The following is a 23,817-nucleotide window of genomic DNA, read 5'->3' on the forward strand; positions in this document are numbered from 1 at the left end:
TTCATTCCTTTTTATGGCTGAATAATATTCCATTGTATATATGTACCACATCTTCTTTATCCATTCATCTGTCAGTGGACACTTAGGTTGCTTCCATGTCCTGGCTATTGTAAATAGTGCCACAATGAACATTGGGCTGCATGTGTCTTCTTGAGTTGTGGTTTTCTCTGGGTATATGCCCAGTAGTGGTATTGCTGGGTCATATGGTAATTCTAGTTTTAGTCTTTTAAGGAACCTCCATACTGTTCTCCATAGTGGCTGTATCAATTTACATTCCCACCAACAGTGCAAGAGGGTTCCCTTTTCTCCACACTCTCTCCAGCATTTATTGTTTGTAGACTTTTTGATGATGGTCATTCTGACAGGTGTGAGGTGATACCTCATTGTAGTTTCGATTTGCATTTCTTTAATAATTAGTGATGTTGAGCAGCTTTTCATGTGCCTCTTGGCCACCTGTATGTCTTCTTTGGAGAAATGTCTATTGAGGTCTTCTGCCCATTTTGTGATTTGGTTGTTTGTTTCTTTGTTGTTGAGCTGCATGAGCTGTTTATATATTTTGGAGATTAATCCTTTGTCTGTTGATTCGTTTGCAAATGTTTTCTCCCATTCTGAGGGTTGTCTTTTCATCTTGTTTATAGTTTCCTTTGCTGTGCAAAAGCTTTTAAGTTCCGTTAGGTCCCATTTGTTTATTTTTATTTTCATTTCCATTACTCTAGGAGGTGGGTCAAAAAAGATCTTGCCATGATTTATGTCAGAGAGAGTTCTTCCTATGTTTTCCTCTAAGAGTTTTATAGCATCCCGTCTTACATTTAGGTCTTTAATCTATTTTGAGTTTATTTTTGTGTATGGTGTTTGGGAGTGTTGTAATTTCATTCTTTTACATGCAGCTGTCCAGTTTTCCCAGCACCACTTATTGAAGAGACTTTTCTCCATTGTATATCCTTGCCTCCTTTGTCATAGATTAGTTGACCATACGTGCGTGGGTTTATCTCTGGGACTGTAACTCTTACATAAATATTCCAAGCAGAAATCTGAGTGACTCCGAGTGAAGGATACTTAAGAAAGTGGGTAAATCTCAAGACAGATTGACTGGTTTCACATCTGGGAGCTCTGTCACTTACTACCCTGAGCACTTCATCTTGTGGAGCTTCAGTTTCCTCATCTGTAAAATATGTGTAAAACGTGGGATAATAATTCCACTTAACTCATTAGAATTAAATGAGTAAATATGTGCAAAGCACTTAAACACTGAGGAACATAGTAAGACTCAGAGAGAACTTAGTGGTGGTAGCAGAGGAGGAGGAGTGATAGTAGTAGTAGTAACAGCTAAGATTCTTCTCCCAGAGGATTAAAATATGGATGCTAAATAGGGTTCAGACTTTTTTAATCTTGATGGTCACCATTATTTTATTGAAATTGATATGTCTTCAGTTTCATATCACGGTGAGCAAAACTACCTCCTGTGATAAAACATTAATCACATTTAATCACCCCAGTGTTTTAAGTCATAATTTCTTATATGGTTTAGACAGATACATTATCAAAGTTATTTTTATATATTTTAAACCCACTTTAAAAACCAGCAAAGCATTATTGATGAATCTTCTAAAGTGACCATGGTATGCTTTCCATATAGATGGTAAAACCCATCTCTAAAGATCTCCATTACTGTGTACTTTCTTCTCTTAGCATTACCATGTCTGCTTAAAAAACTATTAAGACAGGGATTGTTATAGATTGAAACTTTCCTCAAACACATTTTTGACCCAACTTTAATAAATAACTCCTGGTTCACTTTAAAGAAACTGAAACTCTGTATACTTTTCCCTATTATTTTGATCAAGAATTACTGAATATTAAATTATACCTTTCTGCTAAGCCCAATGCTTCCTTGGTATGTAATGGTGAGGTCAGGTTTTCTTAGAATTGAGATGCTCTTGATTATAATTTTATTTATTTGTCATTATTACTAAAAGGGAGTACTTAATGAAATCATAGAATTTAAAGTTTATTTTTCCTTAATTGAGCTCTACACAGTGTAATTTAGCTAAATTTGGATTGAGTTCTAGCTTCTCTACGTTTTACACTTCCTAGCTTTTCAAGTACTATGGCTAATATTTGTTGACACTGTTGTCTACCTGATTAGCCAACTTTGTATTTATTTGTCTCACCTGCCCTTGTCAGCCTTGGCTGGAGCTTTTAGGGAGCTCTCTCCTAAGTTATGGGATCTTGGACCTCAGAGGAATCTTGACACTTTGTGTCAGAGCATAACACATTCTAGTAAACTCTTTGCAGGCTGTCTTTCTAGGCTGTGGGGTTTAATGCTTTATTTTTACATTTTGTTCGTTGTAAGGTATGAGTATATTTTACCTCCACTCACTTTCTAGGATCATTTGGAAGACAAAAGAAGTGAAATATTTTATATCTAACAAAACCTGGTTTTGAGAAAAACGCGATGCTGAATACATTCTTAAGGTGAAAAGATGGTGCTTTAATTTAACATTAGAATCCAAATATCTTCTTGACCTCAAATGAAGCACATTCAATCAATTGTGTTTAATTCTAGCATAAAACAAACCATCATTCTTTGAGGTGAGGCAGGTGGTAGAAGGCTAAAAAATGACAAGCATTTCTCCCTCAGGCAGTGCTTGTTTAAAAGTCACTATTCTGCCAATATTTGGGGATAAAAATGTAGTACTGTCTGCTAGAGCATAATCCAATGGATGCTTTGCAAAGCCAGGGTCATGAAGAAAGCTGTTTTCTTTTCCCAGGAGGGGCTTTAGAGTGTTCAGAAAGCTCTTCCATGAAGCCTGAGGTGAAAGGTTTTATTAGCTGAGGAAACTATATATGCTGCCTGAAATAATTTGGATTTGTAGGTTTGGTCTGGCAAATCTGTATGAAGAAAAAAAAAACAAAAAACCCCCAAAAAAACAGTTATCTCATTTTTTTGAAAGCAACCTCATGGCATTATTTTTACATAGTATTGTAGATGAGAATGGTCATCCCTAGAAAAATGTTAGGACTGGTGCACCATTTATGTTTGATCATCAGATTCAATCTCCTCAATTTTATACAGATTTTACTTTATAGCAAACTAAGGTCCAGGTTGTTTAAGTACGTTGCCCAGGGGTAGATGGCAAATTAGCGGCAGTGTTGGGCCTTAAACCCCACGTTACCCAAGTCTAAGTTCAGAGTTCTTCTGCATTACTAGAATCCATTCACGAATCGAAGGAGCACTGAAGAATGTTTAATTCCCTAGCCATCTCTAACAGTCAGTCAAGGATTATAAACATAAATTTTTTCACATGAAATTTGGGCAAGTTATTGTTTCCTGTGACAAGGATCCATTTGAATTGAGGTAAATAAATTGATTATATGTTTCCAAAGTAACCTCTCCTATGCCTGATGTGGTCTGCATTCCCATTTTTTATTAATCTCTTGCCATATATTATTGACTATCGTTGCCATAAATTAGCTATTACAGATAGTAATAGCTAAGAAAGGCGACAAAAAGAACTTATAAAATTTCTCTTACACAGATACATTGGAGGAGAGAGATTTTCAGAAATGCAAATTATATCTATGTTCCTGTTTCATTGCACTGGTCATATGGCTTGATTGGAATTCTTTTTTGATGTTAAACTATTTTACAGGAAAGTAATTACAGAGTCAACTTTAATTAGGTATAAACCCAGGTTTATATTCAATATTAATTCAATATTAAGTTTTGTTTACAGTGATATATACTGATATACGTTATTGCTGAGCTGATGAGAAGAAAATTCAGGCCCACAGTATATTCAGAATTTAAGATCATTTAACAATGTAACCCAGGAAGGAAAAATAAAACGAAACTAAAGCAACTGCATTTATATAGTACGCTTTTAAAACAACGACCAGTCAGGAGAAATCCCTATTCTTTATTGCCATTTTAATACTAATCATCAAAACTGAAGAAATAAATCAGTCTGTAGATGACTATGGGTATGCGAAAGAACTTACGGGAGGAGAAAAACAAACAACAAGGAAACCCTGTTTCTATATTTGGGAATGGTAGTTATACTTGCTCTTTCCTAATGGTGAAAGCAGGCAGTTTGAGATTCAGCCCCTGGTATCCCTACACTTACCATACCAGCTCCATGTTTTAGAACACCCCCCAGAGTGTTCTGTGATTACCCGGAGTATATGAAGTTTCTGTGACCAAGGTGTGTTTTATCCTTTCTGTGGGCAGATCAGCTAGTTTGTGATGAAGTTGAGTACGTTTCAGCTACAGATGTTGGTAATTTTCTAGGGTCCAGGCAGTGTCTTCTATTTCAAAGTTATTTTATAGGAACTGAAGCATCTGTTCGAATTCAAAGGAAATCCACTGTTTTACTTTATCAGGCTTATAACAGATATCAGGCAAATCGTGTTCATTTTCACCTTTTATATGTTGTGGAGAAAAGACTGTCTCCTCTTTCAGACATGATAGGGTAGATATACAACACTGTTCATTCATTCACTGAGTCCCTATAGAGTATGTTAAGCTTATTCGAACATCAAGGTACCTTATTGCTGGAAAGGGACAATCTACTTCCTATTACATTTCAAATGTTCTAATAGCTTTTGTTGCATAAGAAACACATGGGACACAGAGGACCCCACAGAGTCCTTCTCAGGGCACTTTTTGGTACTCACACGAGTGTCGTGTTTTAACTTTGGAGACTATTTTACTTGTCGTCATAAATAGGCATCTCATTAGCATCCCAGCAAAACACAAATTTCTCCCTTCTGTGTTTCTGGAACTACTGAAGTAAACAAGGGGTACAGGTACTGCTTCCTTCATCCCGCCAGCTTCACTTTGGTGGAAAAGAAGAAATAAATATTATTCACATTAACCTGGCACAGAGCTAGCTTCATAGGCTGCAAAGTTCGCAGTCATGAAAGGGCCCTGTGCTTTGTTTAATGTTCTGCTCCCCCCCTTATGAAACTCTTAATAATTTATGAACAAGAGGCCCTGTGTTTTCATTTTGCGATGGGCGCTGTGAATTATTTTGCTGGTCCTACCTACCTAACACTTGTTCTCCTTGGCTGTGCTGGTCTGCCCTCTGCCTCTAATTGTACTTTGTCAACACGTCCACTGTCTTCAAATCAAAGAAATAAGCAAATAAGAAACTCTTTTGGTCGTTGTCGACTAAATGCTTTTAAAATTAACTTCAAATGTACGAATTCCTATGGCAGGTTTATGATATAAATTTTTAATAAGGCCATGGAAAGTCTGCAAGAAGATTTCTAATCATACAATTCTTACTTTGGTGGGTTTGTTGCTGTGTGTTTCAGGCTAGTTAATTCAAAGTTAGTGTTGTTTTTATGCTTTTTTTTTTTTTTTTTAAAGACAATTGAGTATACTACTTAGCTTTTGTTTCTTTAAAGTAGAATTTGAGGAAAGCTTAAAATGAAATATGTTTTCCCATTTTTTTCTTGAATAGTCAGCAGCTCTTTGCTCAAACCTGAGAAATCTAGTTTTACATTATATAAAGTGAGGCGTCAGCCCTGGAAGCAAATCCTATTGTGAAGAAAATATTTCACCCGAACTTTTTGGGATTAAAAATTATGGCATGTAGAAGCATAGCCATCAACACCTATTAATGGCTTGAAATACAGTTTCTGCTTCTTTGGTGCCACCTCATATGTTCAGTCTCACTGCTGTCCCAGGGACGTCGTCTTTGTACCCCTGAGGTAAATGGAGTTTCCATTTCTCTTATGTCCTTCAAGCAGCACTGAGTGTTTACTCACTGGCTTTTAAAGCTGGGTCCCCAAACTTTTCTCTTTACATTTATTGGAAAAAAAAATTCAAAGGGCCATGTTTCTTTGTTCTCTTCCAAGCGCACAATTAGCTTGTTCCATTCTGTGTAGCTAGAAGGAGGAGGAAAGGGTTGGCCCCACAGGCTTTTTACTGCCTGTGAGAAAGTGCCTGGCGAATTTCTTTGTCCCCTTTGTCAGGGGCGGCTACCTCCCTAATTGTACTGCTCTAGGGAAGCACGTGCCTCTGGGAGCATTATCTGATTCCTACAGGACGCTCAGGAGTGCTTTGTATACTGACCCTTAACTTGAACACAAATAATAATTTCAATCCCCTTTCTAGGCTGTTGCCGCAGGCTTGGACACCTAAGAGCTTTCATTCAGCCAGGGGTGTGTACGCCTTCGTCCGGGCCTCAGGTTTTAGTTTTGTCTCTCACAGCTGTCTCACCTGCAGTTTGCCTCACCTGTCAAGAGGGGAAGCTAAAGATGGAGGACAGGCCTAGGAGCTGTGGAAGTCAGAGGGGAGGGAAGGCGAGACTAACAGCTGCTCTTGTCAGCAGGGGGATAAGTGTAAAGAGATTAATAGTTATTTGAAGAGCAAATGGGGACATGGCATTCGGCAGTGGAATGCGAATGCATACATGTAATGGAATGGGCATGCAACCGTTAACATTTAGACAGATGCTCTCTGGACTGAATGGAATGGCAGAGTCCTTTCTCCTCCCCATGTGAAATACTTAAAGTTTAGTAAAATCATTTTCTTACGCTTAAAGTTGAATTAAAATTGTTTTCAAGCATCCGTTTCTTCGTGAGTTTGTTCTTCTCTGTAGTTTGACTTAATCTGGGACTCTGTTATGTTTCAGTTGAAGAGCCAGACTCCTCATTTCCTTTATAAAATATGTACCCACAGGACTGCCTTTTTTTTTTGCTTTTCATTTGTTTTCCTGTTGCTAACTTGAAGAAACAGTGAGGTTTCCACGTGTCAGAAGATTTCACAAAGGGAAAATGGTACACAGGCTGGTGGCCCCTTCTGGAAATGTGTCCAATTTGACTCAGGAATGACTTGAATTATCTTATCAGGCTGACAGGTGTGATGGTGTTGGCAGGGCCCTGGACTTGGAATCGGAAGATTTGGTTTCAAAATCCCTACTCTTTGCTTATTAGCCGATGCTTGAGCAAATCACTTCCCCTCTCTGACATTAACACAGAAAAGATTTTTTGCCGATGAAATGAGAAGTTAAATCATTCTTCCCATAAACATCTTATTGAATACTTACTTGGTGCCGGTTTTCCTAGAAGAAATAAAACACGTGGCAGAGAAGCTATATGAATTAATGTACTTCTGAACTATTTCAAACATAGAATCTTAATCATAACTAGATGATATTTCTCTCACACACGTTCTACTCTAGAAAATAGTAAACTGCTACGAAGAAAATGAAAAAACAGATGAAAAATTAGGCTGTTTGGATGGTCTGCTAGCATGTAACCTTTTAAAATATATAGTTGCCTCTCCCTATCCCTGCTACTCATTCCCCTCCAGTCTTCATGAACCCAGTTCCTGGGGGCAAGTCGGTACCCTGAGACAGAATTTAGAATGATGACTAAAAGGAAATTTGGAGGACAACTGATTTTTCTCAGTAAACAACAATTTGATGCTTAAGTCTCCTCTAGAACATATCTATCTAGTGGTCTTTTTCATTCTGAATACCAGGACAGAAGAAGAAGAAAAAAAAAAGAGTAGCAGTCAGTATTCATTTATTTTAAAGAATTCATAAGCAGCTACAGAGCACTGGCACTTCTTGCCCAGTTTGCAAATGAGCACGTAATCCACTTTCAAATGCTCTCGGGGAGACTGCAGTCTCCAAAGCTTGCCCGTGAAGCTGTGTGAACTGTGCAGGTCATTACAAAACATACACACACCTGGGGTTTCTCTTGGAGTTTCGAACTATGCATGACAAATCGGTCATCTTCCCTTGAGTGCGAAGTGTTGCGGACGTGAGGTGGAACTCTGTAGAAGGCACTCACCAAATGATGCCTTTTTGGCAGCAAGGATCTGCAGCTTAAATGGCTAACGTGGGGGGTTTCTGGGTGTCCCGCAGCCACAGTACACGAACCTGGGGCTCCTGAACAGCATGGACCAGCAGATCCAGAACGGCTCCTCGTCCACCAGTCCCTACAACACAGACCACGCCCAGAATAGCGTCACGGCGCCCTCGCCCTACGCACAGCCCAGCTCCACCTTCGACGCCCTCTCGCCTTCGCCCGCCATCCCCTCCAACACTGACTACCCGGGCCCACACAGCTTTGACGTGTCTTTCCAGCAGTCCAGCACCGCCAAGTCCGCCACCTGGACGGTAAGAGCACCGGGCACCCATGTGTCCTTGAACCTGATCCCCAAGTACAAGGGTCTTCTCCATTACCCCTCCCCCCTTCCCCGGCTCTCTCCCCCATCAAAGCTTAGAGCTCCATATTGAATGGTGCAAAATTTCTCCCTGTCCTCTAAGGACATTTTGGTTTGAAATATTCAACACTGACCCAGAGAGAGAGAAAGTGCCATTTAGTAGGAACAGCCCTGATCTGGGAACCAAACTGCGTTCTGGCTGGCTCCTAGCAATTTCAGTTGATGCGTTCTAGCCTGCCTCACGCTGTTGGGAGGTCCTTTGTGTGAAAGATTTTTTTTGGAAAAACGTAAAGCATTACGCCAATGGAAAATACCGTAATCATAGGATATGTGTTTGCAGTCTGCAGAATGTAGGCGTTACCAGTCTCATTATTTTGAAAAAATAAATGACCCAGTAAGGTACGATTTAAAAAAAAATGAATAAAATCACAAACACAGTGTAAAAAGAAATTAAGATCTCATCTATTAAGGAAGGGTTAAATTTGTGCATGTGGGTTCTATAACATGAATCATAGTTTATTGATACATATGTATCTATTACATGTAGAAGCAAGTTTCCCTCCCAAAATCCTCCTAAACCACACATTAGGGGCCTAAATTAGCTTCAAAGAGATTCTGATGAAAAATGTTGAAAAAAATCTTATATATAACTTTTCTAAGAAAACATGGAAATACTTTTAAAAATTAAAAAAGCTACAAGAATGTTGATTCTATTTCAGAGTTTATTTTATTATAACATGAATAAAGCTTAAATATAAGGGAGGAAACCTATAAGACTGGTTTTAACTGGTTGATCAAAGAATGCCCAAGACCAAAGTGACGCACATTTTGTCAAAGAATTTAATGTTCGCTGGGATTATAGAAATGCTTCCAAACGTCATCGTCTTGTTGAGAAGTAGCTTTCAAATTGTTTTAACAGATTTTTCCCTCTTTGGCAAATAGGTTTCTTTGGAAATCATTTCTGTTTGTATGTTACAGTATCCAGGCTCTTCTCCAGTTGTACAGTTTATAAAATAATCTGCATTAGTAACACTAAATTCCAACATAATTTCACACGTGTCCCCTCATTTTGACCTCACTTTTTTTGTGAGCTAGGTAGGGCACATTTCACAACTCCCATTTTACTAGTGAGGAAAGCTGAAAAAACATGGGGATTCGGTGGCATCCCTAAAGTTACAGAGACTTTTGTGTAGCTGGTCCTATTTCTGATTCTGCCACCCTCCTCCCACTAGATTATGTCCTTTCTTTTTCTTTTCACCATTTCACATCAGGATGTCCCACAATTGTCTAAAAATTTATCTTAGCGCGTTTCTTCCATAGTTTGAGAAGCGGTGCTGTCATGGTTCGTATTTCAACCGTAAAGTAGAAGTGTTAGCTTAAAACTTGATCTCTCTTCCATGTGCATTTTTTAGTCAATTGTGTCATACTATTTAGTCTCTTTTATATTAATAATTGTGGAGGTGGACACTCCAGGTGAGTAAACTTAGAGTAAACTTAAAGATATATTGGTTGATTGATCTAAGTAATATCTTGCTGAAGAACCACTAAAATAACCATTTTATAAGTGGATCACTGATGTGTTTTTGAATAGGGGTCACACCAACTGGATGTTTACAATCACTGAACTTCAAAGCTAACAGTTTTTCATCTGACATTTGCAGAGCTCTACTGTATTAAGGGTGAGCACATCTGAGGGATAATGGGCATGTTGGGGCCATTAAATGAAGAATCACTGCCCTCCTAAAATGGCTTAAGAACCTTGGGGATGGAGCATGATGGAACATCAATCTTTCTTCCTCCCCCCTCCCTCCCCACCTCATCATACAGAAGTCTTAACACTTTTTTTCAGTTTCAGTGCAGTTCTGAACCATCTTCCATCAAATCCCCTCTCTCAGAGAGGTACACTGTCTCAAAAAAAAAAAAAACGGTTGGGGATACCTACATAAGTGGCAGGTTAAATGTAAAGAAAACGGGGCTTCCCTGGTGGCGCGGTGGTTAGGAATCCGCCTGCCAGTGCAGGGGACACGGGTTCAAGCCCTGGTCCAGGAAGATCCCACGTGCCGCAGGGCAACTAAGCCCGTGTGCCACACTACTGAGCCTGTGCTCTAGGGCCTGCGAGCCACAACTGCTGAGCCTGTATGCCACAACTACTGAAGCCCGCGCCTAGAGCCCATTCTCCACAACAAGAGAAGCCACTGAAATGAGAAGCCCGTGCACCGCAACGAAGAGTAGCCCCCGCTTGCCACAACTAGAGAAAGCCAGCGCGAAGCAACAAAGACCCAGTGCAGCCAAAAATAAATAAATAAATAAACAAATTAATTAATAAAAAAAAGTAAAGAGGGACTTCCCTGGTGGCGCAGTGGTTGAGAGTCCGCCTGCCGATGCAGGGGACACAGGTTCGTGCCCCGGTCCGGGAAGAGCCCACATGCCGCGGAGCGGCTGGACCCGTGAGCCACGGCCGCTGAGCCTGCGCGTCCGGAGCCTGTGCTCCGCAACGGGAGAGGCCACAACAGTGAGAGGCCCGCATATCGCAAAAAAAAAAAAAAAAAAAGTAAAGAAAATGTTTTGTAGAGTACCCTAGTAAAATTTCCTTACATGTGACAGCAGTGGTATCAGGACCCTAAAAAAGGGGTAGGCACTGTGGTGATGGGAAAGAGCATCTCTTGAGAGCCAGAAAACCTGGATTCTCACTGTGATCATCCTCGTGACCTTAGCCAAGTTACTTCATCTTTCTAGAATTCAGTCTGTGCCTCTGATGAGGATGAATGGGGTGAAAACTACTTCTTCTTTTCCTTAAGATGAGATAGTATTATTAATCAACATAGTTTTTAGAAGAACTTAGCTTCTAATCAGTTCATTTGCCTGCCATTAATAAGTGACCTTGGTTAAGCTGGTTTGCCTTTCTTGGGCTTCTGTTCAGTTGTCTACAGTGTATGCTATAGATACTACAGAATAAAATGATTGAATTAAATGTCCATTCCATCCTACTAGCGTATCACATGGTATTTATATTTTTATTCATGTTCTTTCTTGTTCGCAATTAGACTTAGTTTAGGCCCAGCTACATTTCATCTAAATCCAGCACATTTGAACCCTTGTTTGAGTAACTCCTGAGATCACCTAAAAATATGTAAATTCTTAACCATGGGCACCAGTGTCTTATACATAGCAGCACCTAACTCTTCGAGCCAAATTATATATCCTCACACTTATACACAGACCTTACATTTTTAAGTGTTCTCTCATGCGACTTGGAGCCTCAGAACCAAGGCTGTTACCCCGTTTTAGAAATGAGGAAGCTTCGAGAAGTAAAGGTTACATGGCTGATCACCAGCCAAGGAAATAGAGGAACCCAGGCCTCCCTCCTTCCCAGTTCAAGTCTCTCCACCATCTTATCTAGACTGTCTTTCTCTTGATTGACAGAAGGCGATACAGACACTCGCAGGCCCTGTGTAGTATGGAGTGAAGCCACCTGACAAAGGACAGATTTTTTGTTTTGTTTTTTGTTTTTCTTCTGCAGTACGCGGGCCTCTCACTGTTGTGGCCTCTCCCGTTGCGGAGCGCAGGCTCCGGATGCGCAGGCTCAGAGGCCATGGCTCACAGGCCCAGCCGCTCCGCGACACGTGGGATCCTCCCGGACCGGGGCACGAACCCGCGTCCCCTGCATCGGCAGGCGGACTCTCAACCACTGCGCCACCAGGGAAACCCCAAAGGACAGTTTTTATGCTACATTATACAACACCTATTTCTTAGGCATCTGTGCATTTTAAAGCAATTTTTCAAAATAAAGACACTATATTTTAAAAACTGCCCACAAACTGGAAGCAGCAAAAGCAGCTGTCATTAGGAAGGGTCACATGTACCTCATATTCTTCTGGTAATTCTTTAGTAAAAATTTTGTTAGTACCATTTTATCACTTGTCATCCTTTTGTGTTGTTTGCTCTTTCAATTTCTGGTTTTACTAAGAGTCACTGCCAAAATATAATTAATATATTTAAAGTATATACACATATTTCCTTTGTTTTCTCTGTTTCCAATAATGAATGTGTGTTCCCAGTTCCATAAAAATATGGTATCTATTTTAAAATTCTTCCAATGAAATAAAGTGAAGAGCAGTGACATTCTTCCATATTCTCTCTTTCACACACACACGCACACACACAGAGTCACACCCAAACCAACACGGAATTTAGGGCTTGGGTTTCAGATTTTCTTCTTATTTCCACAGTGTAATTGTTACTTACTGATAGAGGCCTAACATTTACTATTATAAAGTGCTGGTCTAGCATTATAGCTGGAACTCATCAGCCACAGGCCAGTTGACAGTATGGTAATTTGGAAATGGCAGGAAACTTAGGTGCAGATTTCAACCCTGAAATTTACTAGCAGCATCTGGGACCTGCTCAGAGAGTTCAATCTCTTTGAACTTGACTTTTTCCACCTACAAATAGGGATGTTCATACTTTCCTTATCGTGAGGATTACATGCCACATGTAGGTGCACGTATCAGCACCTGGCTAGTCATAGGCATACATGTGTTTACTGAGTCTGAATTTGAATCCCTTTGCTTCACGAGCTTATTATAGTTTTGTTGAGGGTTCAGTTGTGCCGCAAGTAATAATTTGAGAGAATGCAAAGCAAAATGTCTTCTCCTTTTGTTTTTTCTTAGTGCTTTTGGGCTATTAGCATGCATACTCCAGCCCCACAAGACTGTGATATTATCCACTACTCAGATGTGTGAATAGATGGCATACGATGATATCAGGCCTCCCATGTGCAGACTTCTGCAGGTTGGCCGAGCTGCTTTCCTAAGTCTGTCCAAGCAGATGTAGGCTCTCCTTGCCGGCGCTAGGAAAGGTCTTTTCCAGCTTTAAGAACCTGTTGAATTCCAGCATTTATTTCTCATTTATGGGGATGTCCTTTTTTTTTTTTTTTTTTTTTAATTCTCCGTGTTAAATAAAGAATAGCAGTGGTTTTGTGGTGGCAAAAGTATTGGAGGCAACCTACACACTCACCAGTTGGGAACTGGTTCCATAAATTGTGGCATATCCACCTGACAGAATACTCGATGGCCATTCAGAAGAATCATAGGTACCGATCTGGAAAGCTTTTGGAGTTGCTGGTGAGGATGAGATAAGCCTTCTACGGCACCTGCTTGAGCTTTGAGAGGACGGGTAACGACACTACTTCTGGGGGCAAAGTGCTTTCTTTTGCTGGACTCCAGGGACAAGGCTTTTTTTGTGTGTGAATATAGATCAATCGGTCTTGATTATCAGTGTCACACACCTTTGACAGTTTGAGAGCTCTTTTCCCCACAACCCAGGACACACAGTATAATCTGTGTGCAAATACTGGGAAAATCCTCAGGTTAGTGTTTTTCTGTTGTGCTCTCCGTCTGAGATAATGACCCTGGACTTTGGACATACATCCCTTTTTGCTCTTGTGACTTTTTTCCCTTCATAGATGTCAAGGTCTTGTAGTGCAGGCACCTGGACCTAGTTCTCAGAGCCATGTCCAGCATATAATAGGCCCTTAGTAAATATGAAAAGACTTTGTTTTCTCCTCGTGGCCAAAGGAAGTAATTGCAGTCCCAAGCAGTATCCCTCCATTCTGACCTTGACTGTTAACTGTCCATTAATTCGATGCCATTTGCCTCCACCGGTGATTTAGAGAGCCCTCTTTGCCTTCCTAATCATGCCAGCCTCATGTCATGTTCAGAGCTTTGAAGATTCTGACTTGAGCAAGTGGAGATTAGGGAGGTGGCATTTGAAAGGGGAACAGCCAGTTCTCCGGAGAGTTTCATTGATCCCAGCATATCGGGTCTTGCAAGCTCGCTCCCCTTGGCTCTTCCACAGGCGAGCTGAGATGCCTGCCTGTGGCCCACCCTCCCTGTCATCAGGTTACCTGTAATGTAAGACTTCCAGAAGAAGGCTGCCAGCTCTGCAGAAATCTAATGCAAGCCAGCCCATTGCGTGGCCCTCTGGAATTTGGGGACTCTTAAGAATAGCCCATCAAAGGACATGATGTACAGACAAACTTTTCCATGGTGAATATGATTTATGCTTCCTTGCACAAAGGAAACGCTTCTCTCACCAACGCTTGAGCCTTTACTGGGGCTGGTCTTAACTGAGTGGCTGTTAGGTTTCATTGCTGAGGGACAGAAGTCAGTAGACTTATCTCTTGCCAGTGGTACATTTGTTAATCATAACAAGGTTATTTTCACTTCTTGCCAGAGCTATCCTCTAAATCTCCAGAGATACAAAAAGAAGTGTCTTTTTGTGCTTCTCCCATGATAAAGAAAATAATAACATTGAGCATTGTCACCTGTTATCCAAGCTATTTCTTAGTTGATGAGAGTATTGAGGAAGAATGTCCTAAATAAAGGGTTTGGAGATTCTTGGGGACGGTTCATGTTACTTGTTTAACTCTAGGTTTTGGACTTTAAAGTGAATTTCAATTGTAAGCCATGCTATAGGGGTGTTGTCCCCACATCCAGAGCAGAATAACTTAGCAAGTTTGCCCTAACTTGTTTAAATTAACTCTAGGTTAATGTATTCGTGATAAGGCGACTTCACCTAATCTGATGTTTAGGGCCCTCCCAGACTGTGCTCAGTGATTTCCTGAATCCACGGTAGAGTTTCTATTTAAAGGAAAAATATTTTATATTTATTTATTTATTGCATCTAATGTTACGAGAACTGACCACTGATTAAGAAGAAATAAATAGCAAATTTAACTAAACTTGCCTTTCTTTTTCTACTACAAAGAGAATAACAGCAACCCCCCCTTTTTTCCCCTTCTTTTTCTTTGTCCTGTTCCTCTTCCTCTTTCTCCTTCTCCTTCACTTATATTATTATTCATAGTAGTCAATTTCGTTTTGTAGATATTACCAGCCACTTGGTATTCTGTTTTTCCACTGTGGCTTTGGTTTCCCAGAAGGGTGGATTATTATCAGGAGGATTGTGGTATAAATAAATTACCATGGAAATTTCCATCAAGAGCAGGGATCCGATCATCAGGCCCATTTCCCTAAAAAATCACTTCCACTAATAATGGACTACCTTGAAGGTGGCAAACCCAAATATCTGTGGCACTAGGGGGTAGTGTAAATGAGTCAAGTGGTGGGGATGGAGACAGTGGCAAAATGAGCTTACACACCTTCTCTGCAAGGGAATCTGCTCTGCAACTCCACCCTGTTGTCATGGGGGAAAGTAGGGCTGGAGTTAAAAGATGAAACTTTCAAGAGCATCTAGAAACCTGGATTTGCATGTAATATCTCCAGATCTTTAAGTGGTATATTCATTTTAAAAAAAAAAAGTTGTAAAAACCAAAAACCAAACAAAACAATAGTCAGACTGAAGGCTGTCTTTGCAGTATATTTAACAGTGACAAGGGACAGTTCCTTAAAATTTAAATAAAATAACTGGAAACTACAGCAAGCATCTAAGGGGAAAGTTACAAATAAATATATTCCATTTGGAAATAGTAATTCTCTGTTCCTTTCAAAAGTCCTATAGATTGACTGCACCCTCCCACCCCCTACAATAAACTAAGCAATACATTATCAAAGTAGATCTTTCTCAGTTTGTTTTCGTGCAGTTAATGACCTTCCTACCTTCATATTCCTATAAAATTTATTTTATAAAATATAATGATCTGCGCGTTGGATCCTTGGCATAAGGAGAGAATCTTCTGTTTGTTTTGTTTTATTTATTTATTTTTGGCTGCATTGGGTCTTCGTTGCTGTGTGCGGGCTTTCTCTAATTGGGGCAAACAGGGGCTACTCTTCTTTGTGATGCGCAGGCTTCTCCTTGCGGTGGATTCTCTTGTTGCAGAGCACAGGGTCTAGGCACGCAGGCTTCAATAGTTGTGGTGCACGGGCTCAGTCGTTGTGGCTCATGGGCTCTAGAGCACAGGCTTAGTAGTCGTGGCACATGGGCTTAGTTGCCCCACCGCATGTGGGATCTTCCCGGACCAGGGCTCGAACCGCGTCCTCTGCATTGGCAGGCGGATTCTAACACTGCCACCAAGGAAAACCTGTTTTGCTTTAATACTTAGAGAATTAATGCTTAATACTTAGAGAATTTATGGGACTCCATAACTTAACTAAAATTGGCCAAAGCTGTACCCAGAAAAGGCAGTGAGATTGAAAGTGCTTCGAATCAGTTTTCTCAGCTCACTAACCAATGGCTCATTTGTAATTAGCACATAGAGGGTGTGGCAGAACAAAAATCACCAGAAAATTGAGGTATAGACAGAGAATAATGTCACTGTATTTTTCTTGAGCCATTAAAAAAATACTATATATCATTCAGTTTGACAGAGATTTCTTCAAGTCATCCCTGAATGATGGGTGCCATTTATTGCTCTCAGTGTCTTCCCATATGTGAGCTTTACACCTTCTCCTGTTTGCATTCCCTGATGTTAACCATTTCCATAGTGTGATCAAGTCTTGTAACTGTCCCCACCCCCTCTGGTGGAGAAGGGAATATGTATTTTTCTCATGAGAGGTATTTAGCAATCAGCTGTCATGTCATGGGTAAAAGCAACTACATATGAAATAAATCCTCATGGTTTTATAGCAGCAGCAATTAGTATGTCTGTTAGGTCACTGGAGCCTGAAGGAGGCATGAGATAACATAGCTCTCTGTTCAACAGCTTCTAATTCTTTGAAATTAAAGAAAAGTTTATTGTAGAACAGAAAGGAAAATCTTAGACTCTTTGAAGCCCTGCAGATGCTTTGTAGACGTGGAATGGTTTTTAGCACAAGGGGTCCTGTAATTAGGCACACAGGGGCCTAAAGGTACTGATCTCAGCAGCCATCTCTCCTGTGGTTTTTAATAAAGATTACGACCCCATCATCAGGCTGCCCTCAGCTGAAATTTAAAGGAAATTGAGAGTAGCCAGAGACCCTAGGTCTAATTTACTGTGAGGTGAATTAGGGAGGGATTCTCACTTTATAAATAGAATCAGCCTTCTCATTTCACTTTGAATCTAATAATGAAGACTCATGATTTCTTGGTTAAAAAAATAAAACAGTATAATTTGCCACCTTGTTATTTTATTAGAAGGGTCTGAAGAATTGGAATGTAATTTCTAATTGTTTTATGCAGAGTTAATTCTGTGTCTTCAAGTTCATCAAACAGGTGTTCTTTTGTGGGTTACTCATTTAGTTTGCATTTTTGTTTTCCTCTTTATGCTGTTTTGCCAGTATCATCTGCGCTAAATCTTGTGGAAAATATAACAAATAAGATGAGGACACCATTTCAAAAGACTTTTCTTTTACTTGGGGTGGTTTCCAAGTTGTATTAAGTCAAAACAATAATGATTGCTTACTTAAGGATCCTCATTTGAATTTGAGAAGTCATCTGACAGGCTCCTGAAGAGTGTGGCTCATTAAGTAGAACACAGAACTCCGAAGGACAACTTGTGGGCACTAAAAAACTCTGTGATCTGGGGCAAGTGACTCTGTTTGTGCTCATCTATTAAATGGGTATTGTAATATTTTCTTGGTAGGATTGCTGTGAGGCTTAATTAAAATTTACAAAGTACTTTGGGAGCCTGAGAGGTGAAACTCTAAAAACACCGTATGTTATTATCTTAGGATCCTGCATTTTTGTTTTTAGATTTACCTGCGTGAATAGTACATCATATCCATGCTTACAATTCAGGCAGTTTTTCGAGGTTTTCCATTTATAAGCAGACATGAAATGAAACTGTATAGATCTATAAGTCCCTAGAAATAAGTGTAGGATAAATATATATGTTTGCATATGTGTGTATTTTTTTTCTAATGTAAAATAATTTCTTCTTAAAACATGTTTAATTAGATCCTGTAATTGTTAATCAGATAATTTTTTTCTTAGAGTCTCAGTGCTTTATTGGTAATATTTCAGCAAACCAGTAACAGAGTTTTAAGTTGTGATCATTTTGACTAGGTCATTAAAAGAAAAATTTACTTTTTATTAAAAATGCAAAAATACATACATGTATTTACATAAATACAAATATTTTACGCTTGTTGAGTAACAAAGGAGTTAATTTACTATAATTTGGGCTTCAAAGCTATACCTTCTTTCTCTCTCCCCCTTTTGCTTACTTCTTTCCTTCTACTCTATCTGTTAATTTGAGATTTTATGAATCTAGAGCCCTAACATTAAACGTTATAAATTGCCTATCTCTCTCTCTTTTTTTTTTTTTTTACTACTTTGTATTCTTGGAAAAGCAAATTTCATTTTCCCATAAGAACAATGTTATAATTATGGATTACGTTTCTGAACAAGAAATTGTCATCAAGTAAGTCATAGATATGATTAACTGTATGTCATAAAAGCAAAGTTCTATAAGCTACGGTAATTGTTTAAAACAGCAAAATGATTTTCATAGTTCTATAAAATTTGCTTAAATATCATGTATGCCTTGACCTATGTGTGTTAAGTTTACTTATAAAATCCTAACAGTTCTTTTTATAAACTTGACTTATCTAAAACTGATATGCTATTGTAATAAACGTTTAAATTAACATTTGACAGACCAGAATTTTGATGCATTTGACATGTAATGATTTGAGAAGCCTATGTTTCTCAAAATAGGGGAATTAGAATGAATAGTTACAAAATGTATTCCTTTTGCTAAGAATTATATTCAAAAAATTTCTGTAGTATAGACCATTATTTATTTTAAGACAGTGAATCAATTTTAAAAGATATGATTACCAATTTTGCACTTAAGAAAAGAAAAGAAAAACTGGATCCTTTTGAATTTGAAAATAGAGTTTTGGTGTATGTTTACTATCCCTGCCTGCCACCGCACTCTCCAGAGTGGAATGGTCTTGAGAGGAAAAATTGTCCCCCAAAGCAGCTGGTCAGGAGAAAGGCTAGGAGTGCTACTGGAGAGAGTTCCGTTCCTTTGCATTAGTGATTGATAGTGGAGGTGTTTGAGGACACAAATTGTGTATTAGACCCAGGGTTTGGTGTTTCCCTCTAAACACTATCAATTCAAGTTTATCACCTACCCTCACTCTTCCAACCTTTTTGTATGAAACAATGGAATTAGTGGGGAAGGCCTTTGGGAAATTGTGTTTAGTTGGTAATTAGATAAAGCAGATTGCCCAACATGTAAAATACAAAGCATTTTCATAATAGAAATTTGGAATAACTTTTTTGTACTTCCAATGCATAGGAAATGTCTCCTGTTGTGATAATTAATAATTCCTTTTCTGAACTAATCCACATAGATAAGTAACCTCTTTTTCCTTTACTTATTCTCACGCCTAGCATGTGTTGAAGTTATGCATGTATAAATAAATGCACACTCTTTTTAAATGCTTTAGTCTAACTTTATTCCCTTTGAGTTTAGGAAGACACTTGGCAAATAACTATTTTAATTAGCCTTTCAAGAGAAAATCATCAGCCTCTAAAAGTTACCATGGATAACTCATTCTTTAGGCTTATATTGTCCTTTCATAATATTCACTGGTAATGGATTATGTTTTATGTTTATCTTCAAAGACTACAGCTTACACTTTTGTATATAATTGTAACAAAGGCATATCTTGCAGGTATTTATATTTTATGTCTGAGAATCATCATATAATTTAACAAATAGTAACTCATTCATGAACATTTTGGTGCAAAAGTTGGAATGACAAGTGATGAGGAACTTGAGATCTAGGGAAGAAAAGATGTCTCATTCAGCAGCAGAACCAGAAGAAAATATAGACTTCTTCCTGTCTAGTTTCCTACTCATGAAGCAATTAAATATATAGCTATTTGTATAAGTTTCTATAATGTATTCATATTTCAGTTCTCAGCTATAATGCTTTTCTTTGCATAAAAATTTTAGACATAGGTGTTAAAAGGTGTAAGAATTGTGCTGGGAACAGTCTTTTTGTTAAGTTTTCATAGAATCTTCTCAGCCTTCACCCAAGTGTAATTATCCTCTTAGATACTTTGGGATTAAGAGTGGGAATAGAGAGAGGAGACTCAAAAGAAAGAACAGGAGAGAGAGGAAGTGAAACGGTTTCTAAGAAAGTAGTGAGTGGATTCTTCTTTAAAGGAAAATGTGTACACTTCGAATTTGTAAGTTCAATGTTTTCTAAGACACTTTTGTAGTCCTGATAGTGTATTTTCATGATATGGACTTCTACTTTGAGGAAAAGAGCCAAACCAATTCAAATGGAATGTTCAAATTCAGTCTAAAATCTTCACTTCATTGATTACTGCATTCGATAGTCTACTGGATGTTTTTCTTTGACGTATAAGAAAATACCTCTTATTTCCTTTAGTTGTCTTTTTAGGAGCGCTGACTAAGCTATGTCAGAAAAGGAGAGGAATGGGGACTTCTTACTTTCTTTTACCTAGCAAGTCTTATTTCTTTTTGAGAACTGGGCACTTACTTTAAAATTTACACAATACTAGATGGTCTTAGTCAATAAATATACGGTAAGTAAATATAATTCTATATACTTTTCTAAAATGCTTTGAAATTTCCTGGAAAGAAAATCTCTGTAATTATCTGCTTGTGTTTTAGTAAAATAAAATTAAGCAATAAAATTTTAAGTCCGTTTTCCCAGGATAGTAATGATGGTTTTATTTTGTCAGATGTGAGGTTTAACTCGTTAGTTGGTGCCACAATGTAATAATTGAAACCATATCTTCATGTAGAAGCATTTTAAAATTTTATACATTCTTTCTACCTGTTAGAAGTATTCTTTTATTACAGTTACTTTTGAATATAAGTCTTCCTTCCAGCTAACTCAGAACACAGCCTAACTTCAAAAAACTTAGGTTGGATTCTGACATTCATCCTGTTTGCCTTTGAGGATCCTAGTAGGTATCCACATATATATAGAAATGACCAGAGCTACTTGGATATCTTTTGTCGCTGGTCTCAATAAAAGCGTCAGCCACGCTCAGCACATGGAGAACGCTTCAAGACAAGTTAATTAGAAGCAAGGGATTTTTCTTTTTTTAATTGGTTAGAAAATTTGTTTTGAAGTTGTCACTTGGGCATATGCTTGTGGGGCATAGATTAGCTCTTAACGTATTGCTTTCTTAATTTGTTTGGCATTAGAATTTAAGCTTCGGAAACCAAAAATAATAATAATACTTTGAAACATTTAAGCAGAAGAGGGAATGATCTTTTTTCCATAAATTCCTGACTTAAAATGAAAATATTATTTCAACTGCTAAATTACAATGAGATGTGATATAAAATATATAACCCTGTAAAATATGAGAGATACTTACAAGTGTATCTGTTTTAGTTACCTTGCAAGACTGAAAGTTACAAATATTGTGACCTATCTTAGCGCTTACCCATCCAACAAAGCTTTGCCTTTTTCTGAAAGAAGGGACTGTGGTTCTTGTACTAAAGAACAAGCAAAAGTGCCTAAGGAGGCAGAGTGGTGAGTGGAAAGAATTCAGGATTGGTGGTCAGATAGACCTGGGGTTGAATTCCACCTCTTTCTATCTGTGTTGCCTTGGGCAGGACACTGTCTCCAGGGCAGTTTCTTCAACCCTAAAATGGGGATAATACATCTTCAGGTAGCAGGGTTATTGATAGGATTAGACATAATGAATGTGCAGTGCATAACAGTGCCTGGTAAATGGTGATTTTTATTAGGATGAATTATGAATTTAAGATTAGAATTTGGACTAAACCTGCCCTTCTCACAGATGCACCAGGAACTGCAGTAGGGAATCCAATCTACGGAGTTCCTCTAGCTTCTGATGCCTTCCGCGATGTGGAAGAGGTGATATATTAGAACAGTCCTTTAAAACTTGTACCCCAATTAGGAGCAGGGCAAAATGAATGTCTGCCTCGGGCATACTGAGGCTATAATCTGAAGGGTTCCATAGAAAAAATATAATTTGTTTATTTTTTTGTAAAACTTGTTTCGATTTTGCATTTTAATACAAATATACATTTAAATATATTTATCTCCCTCTTTTAAAAAGCATCATTAAAATTAAAGTTCCAGGAAGATGGGTAATATTTATCTTGTGAGTTTGAGTTATACTCCGGCACACTGCCATTTATATTTCTGACGTACAAGTACCTTAACCATTTAAGCGGCACAATTTTGAGACACATTGATTTGCTCTGGGAGAGAGCCCTGGAGGTTAGTTATTTTCGCAGCTTCAACCCCAAAGGAACAAGGACGCATGCTCCGAAAGGGTGCTATTGTTAATCGGTGACCAGAGCTCCTTTTTTAGTGCTAGCTTTTCTGAAACCAGCCACATTCTAGACTTGTTGCGATGGCCCCAGAGGGCACAATTAGCACAAAAAGGGAGGAAGTCCCTGGGTGGCAGATTCCAGCTCAGAAGGAAGAATGGCCAGGGTTCTACAGGGCTGGAATGCGCTACCTCCAGTGATAGTGAGCGCTCAGCCCCTGGAGCAAGTCAAGATAGAAAGGAGACCCTTGGCTCAAGTTTTAGGTGAGAGAATGGATCAAGTGGCCTCTGAAGTTCCCTTTGAATGAAAAATTCTGTGCACCCAGAAGAGAAGGCTTTTGTGTCCGGAAAGAAAGAAGAGGACAGCGGTTGACCCAGCGGTTGGTTAAGTGGGGAAAAGAGTACACTTTCCAGAGAGGCAGTGGGAACAGCTGAAGCAAAAACACAGAGGCCAGCCTGCTTTGCTCGCCTGGAGACAGGACTCTGCTATTCTGCCTGAAGCTGTGGTCACGGATAGGAAACAGCAGAAGTCAAGGCTCGAAAGGTAGGATGGGGCCAGCCTACGTAGGTTAAGGCATTTGGACTATATCCCACGGGCAGTGGGCTGACACTGAATACTTTTTGAGCACAGGAATTGTCATGCTCGGGACTGTAGATAAAACCCATTAATCCGGCAATGTATGGAGGTTGGTTGGAGGGGGCCTGGGGGAAGGGAAGCAATTTGGAACATGCCACTGTAGTGCAGATACAAGATGGTGGGCTCGCTCCCTCAGTGACACGGTGCACTGATGTGGGGAGGACAGAAATGAGAGAGGGCCAGAGGCAGCTGCTGAAATTGTTGCTTCCAGAGGCTACACAGGAAGGCAGGGAGGAGGAATGGAGAGCCAGGCAAGGAGCTGAAGTGATTAACTCTCTTACTAGCGGAGATCTAAAGGCTGCCATTTTCTAGCTGGGGCCTTTGCAAATCTCTTAACCTCCGTGGTGTCTCTTATCTCTAAAACAAGGCTAATGACACCTACTCTCCAGTGTTGTTGTGAGGATCCAGGGAGATAATGAAGTGAAAGTGGTTGGTAAACTCAGAAGTCTGTCCTCATGCAAACTGCTTCTGCTGCCTTGGGATAGAGGCGGCGGGAAAGGCTTGCAGCTTCCTGTCTTGCAAAATGAACGAACATTCGCATTTTTTCACCCTGAGCTCTAAGCTAAAGGTACTGGCTGAATGAGATGATTCTTATCCAGCCTATTTCAAAACTTCCTAGATGTTCTCTCTCACCCCCAGTAATACAAGCTGAAAGCCTGTTAGCTCCCGAACACTTGGCCCTTCTGCCTTTCTTCTCTCCCTGAGCAGAAACCCAAGTAGTCTATAGACTAGAATCCACACTCTTCTCCTGGACTGATTGAAAGGGCTGGTTGCAGGAGATAAGGACCTTTTTGTAAGGCTCTTCTAACTGGGTGTA

General features: G+C 39.3%; 1 protein-coding gene across 4 annotated transcripts in view; it reads left to right on the forward strand.

Moving 5' to 3' along the window:
* Positions 1 to 23,817, forward strand: part of TP63 (tumor protein p63) — a 222,203-nt gene that overhangs the window by 133,383 nt on the left and 65,003 nt on the right. For all 4 annotated transcript variants that reach the window (XM_032631616.1, XM_032631612.1, XM_032631613.1 and 1 more), the window contains exon 4: positions 7,884 to 8,138. In XM_032631616.1, coding sequence (XP_032487507.1) covers positions 7,884 to 8,138 — 255 coding nt within the window. The remainder of the gene's footprint in view (positions 1 to 7,883; positions 8,139 to 23,817) is intronic.

This window comes from Phocoena sinus, chromosome 4 (assembly GCF_008692025.1).
Source record: "Phocoena sinus isolate mPhoSin1 chromosome 4, mPhoSin1.pri, whole genome shotgun sequence".
NCBI classification, from domain to species: domain Eukaryota; kingdom Metazoa; phylum Chordata; class Mammalia; order Artiodactyla; family Phocoenidae; genus Phocoena; species Phocoena sinus.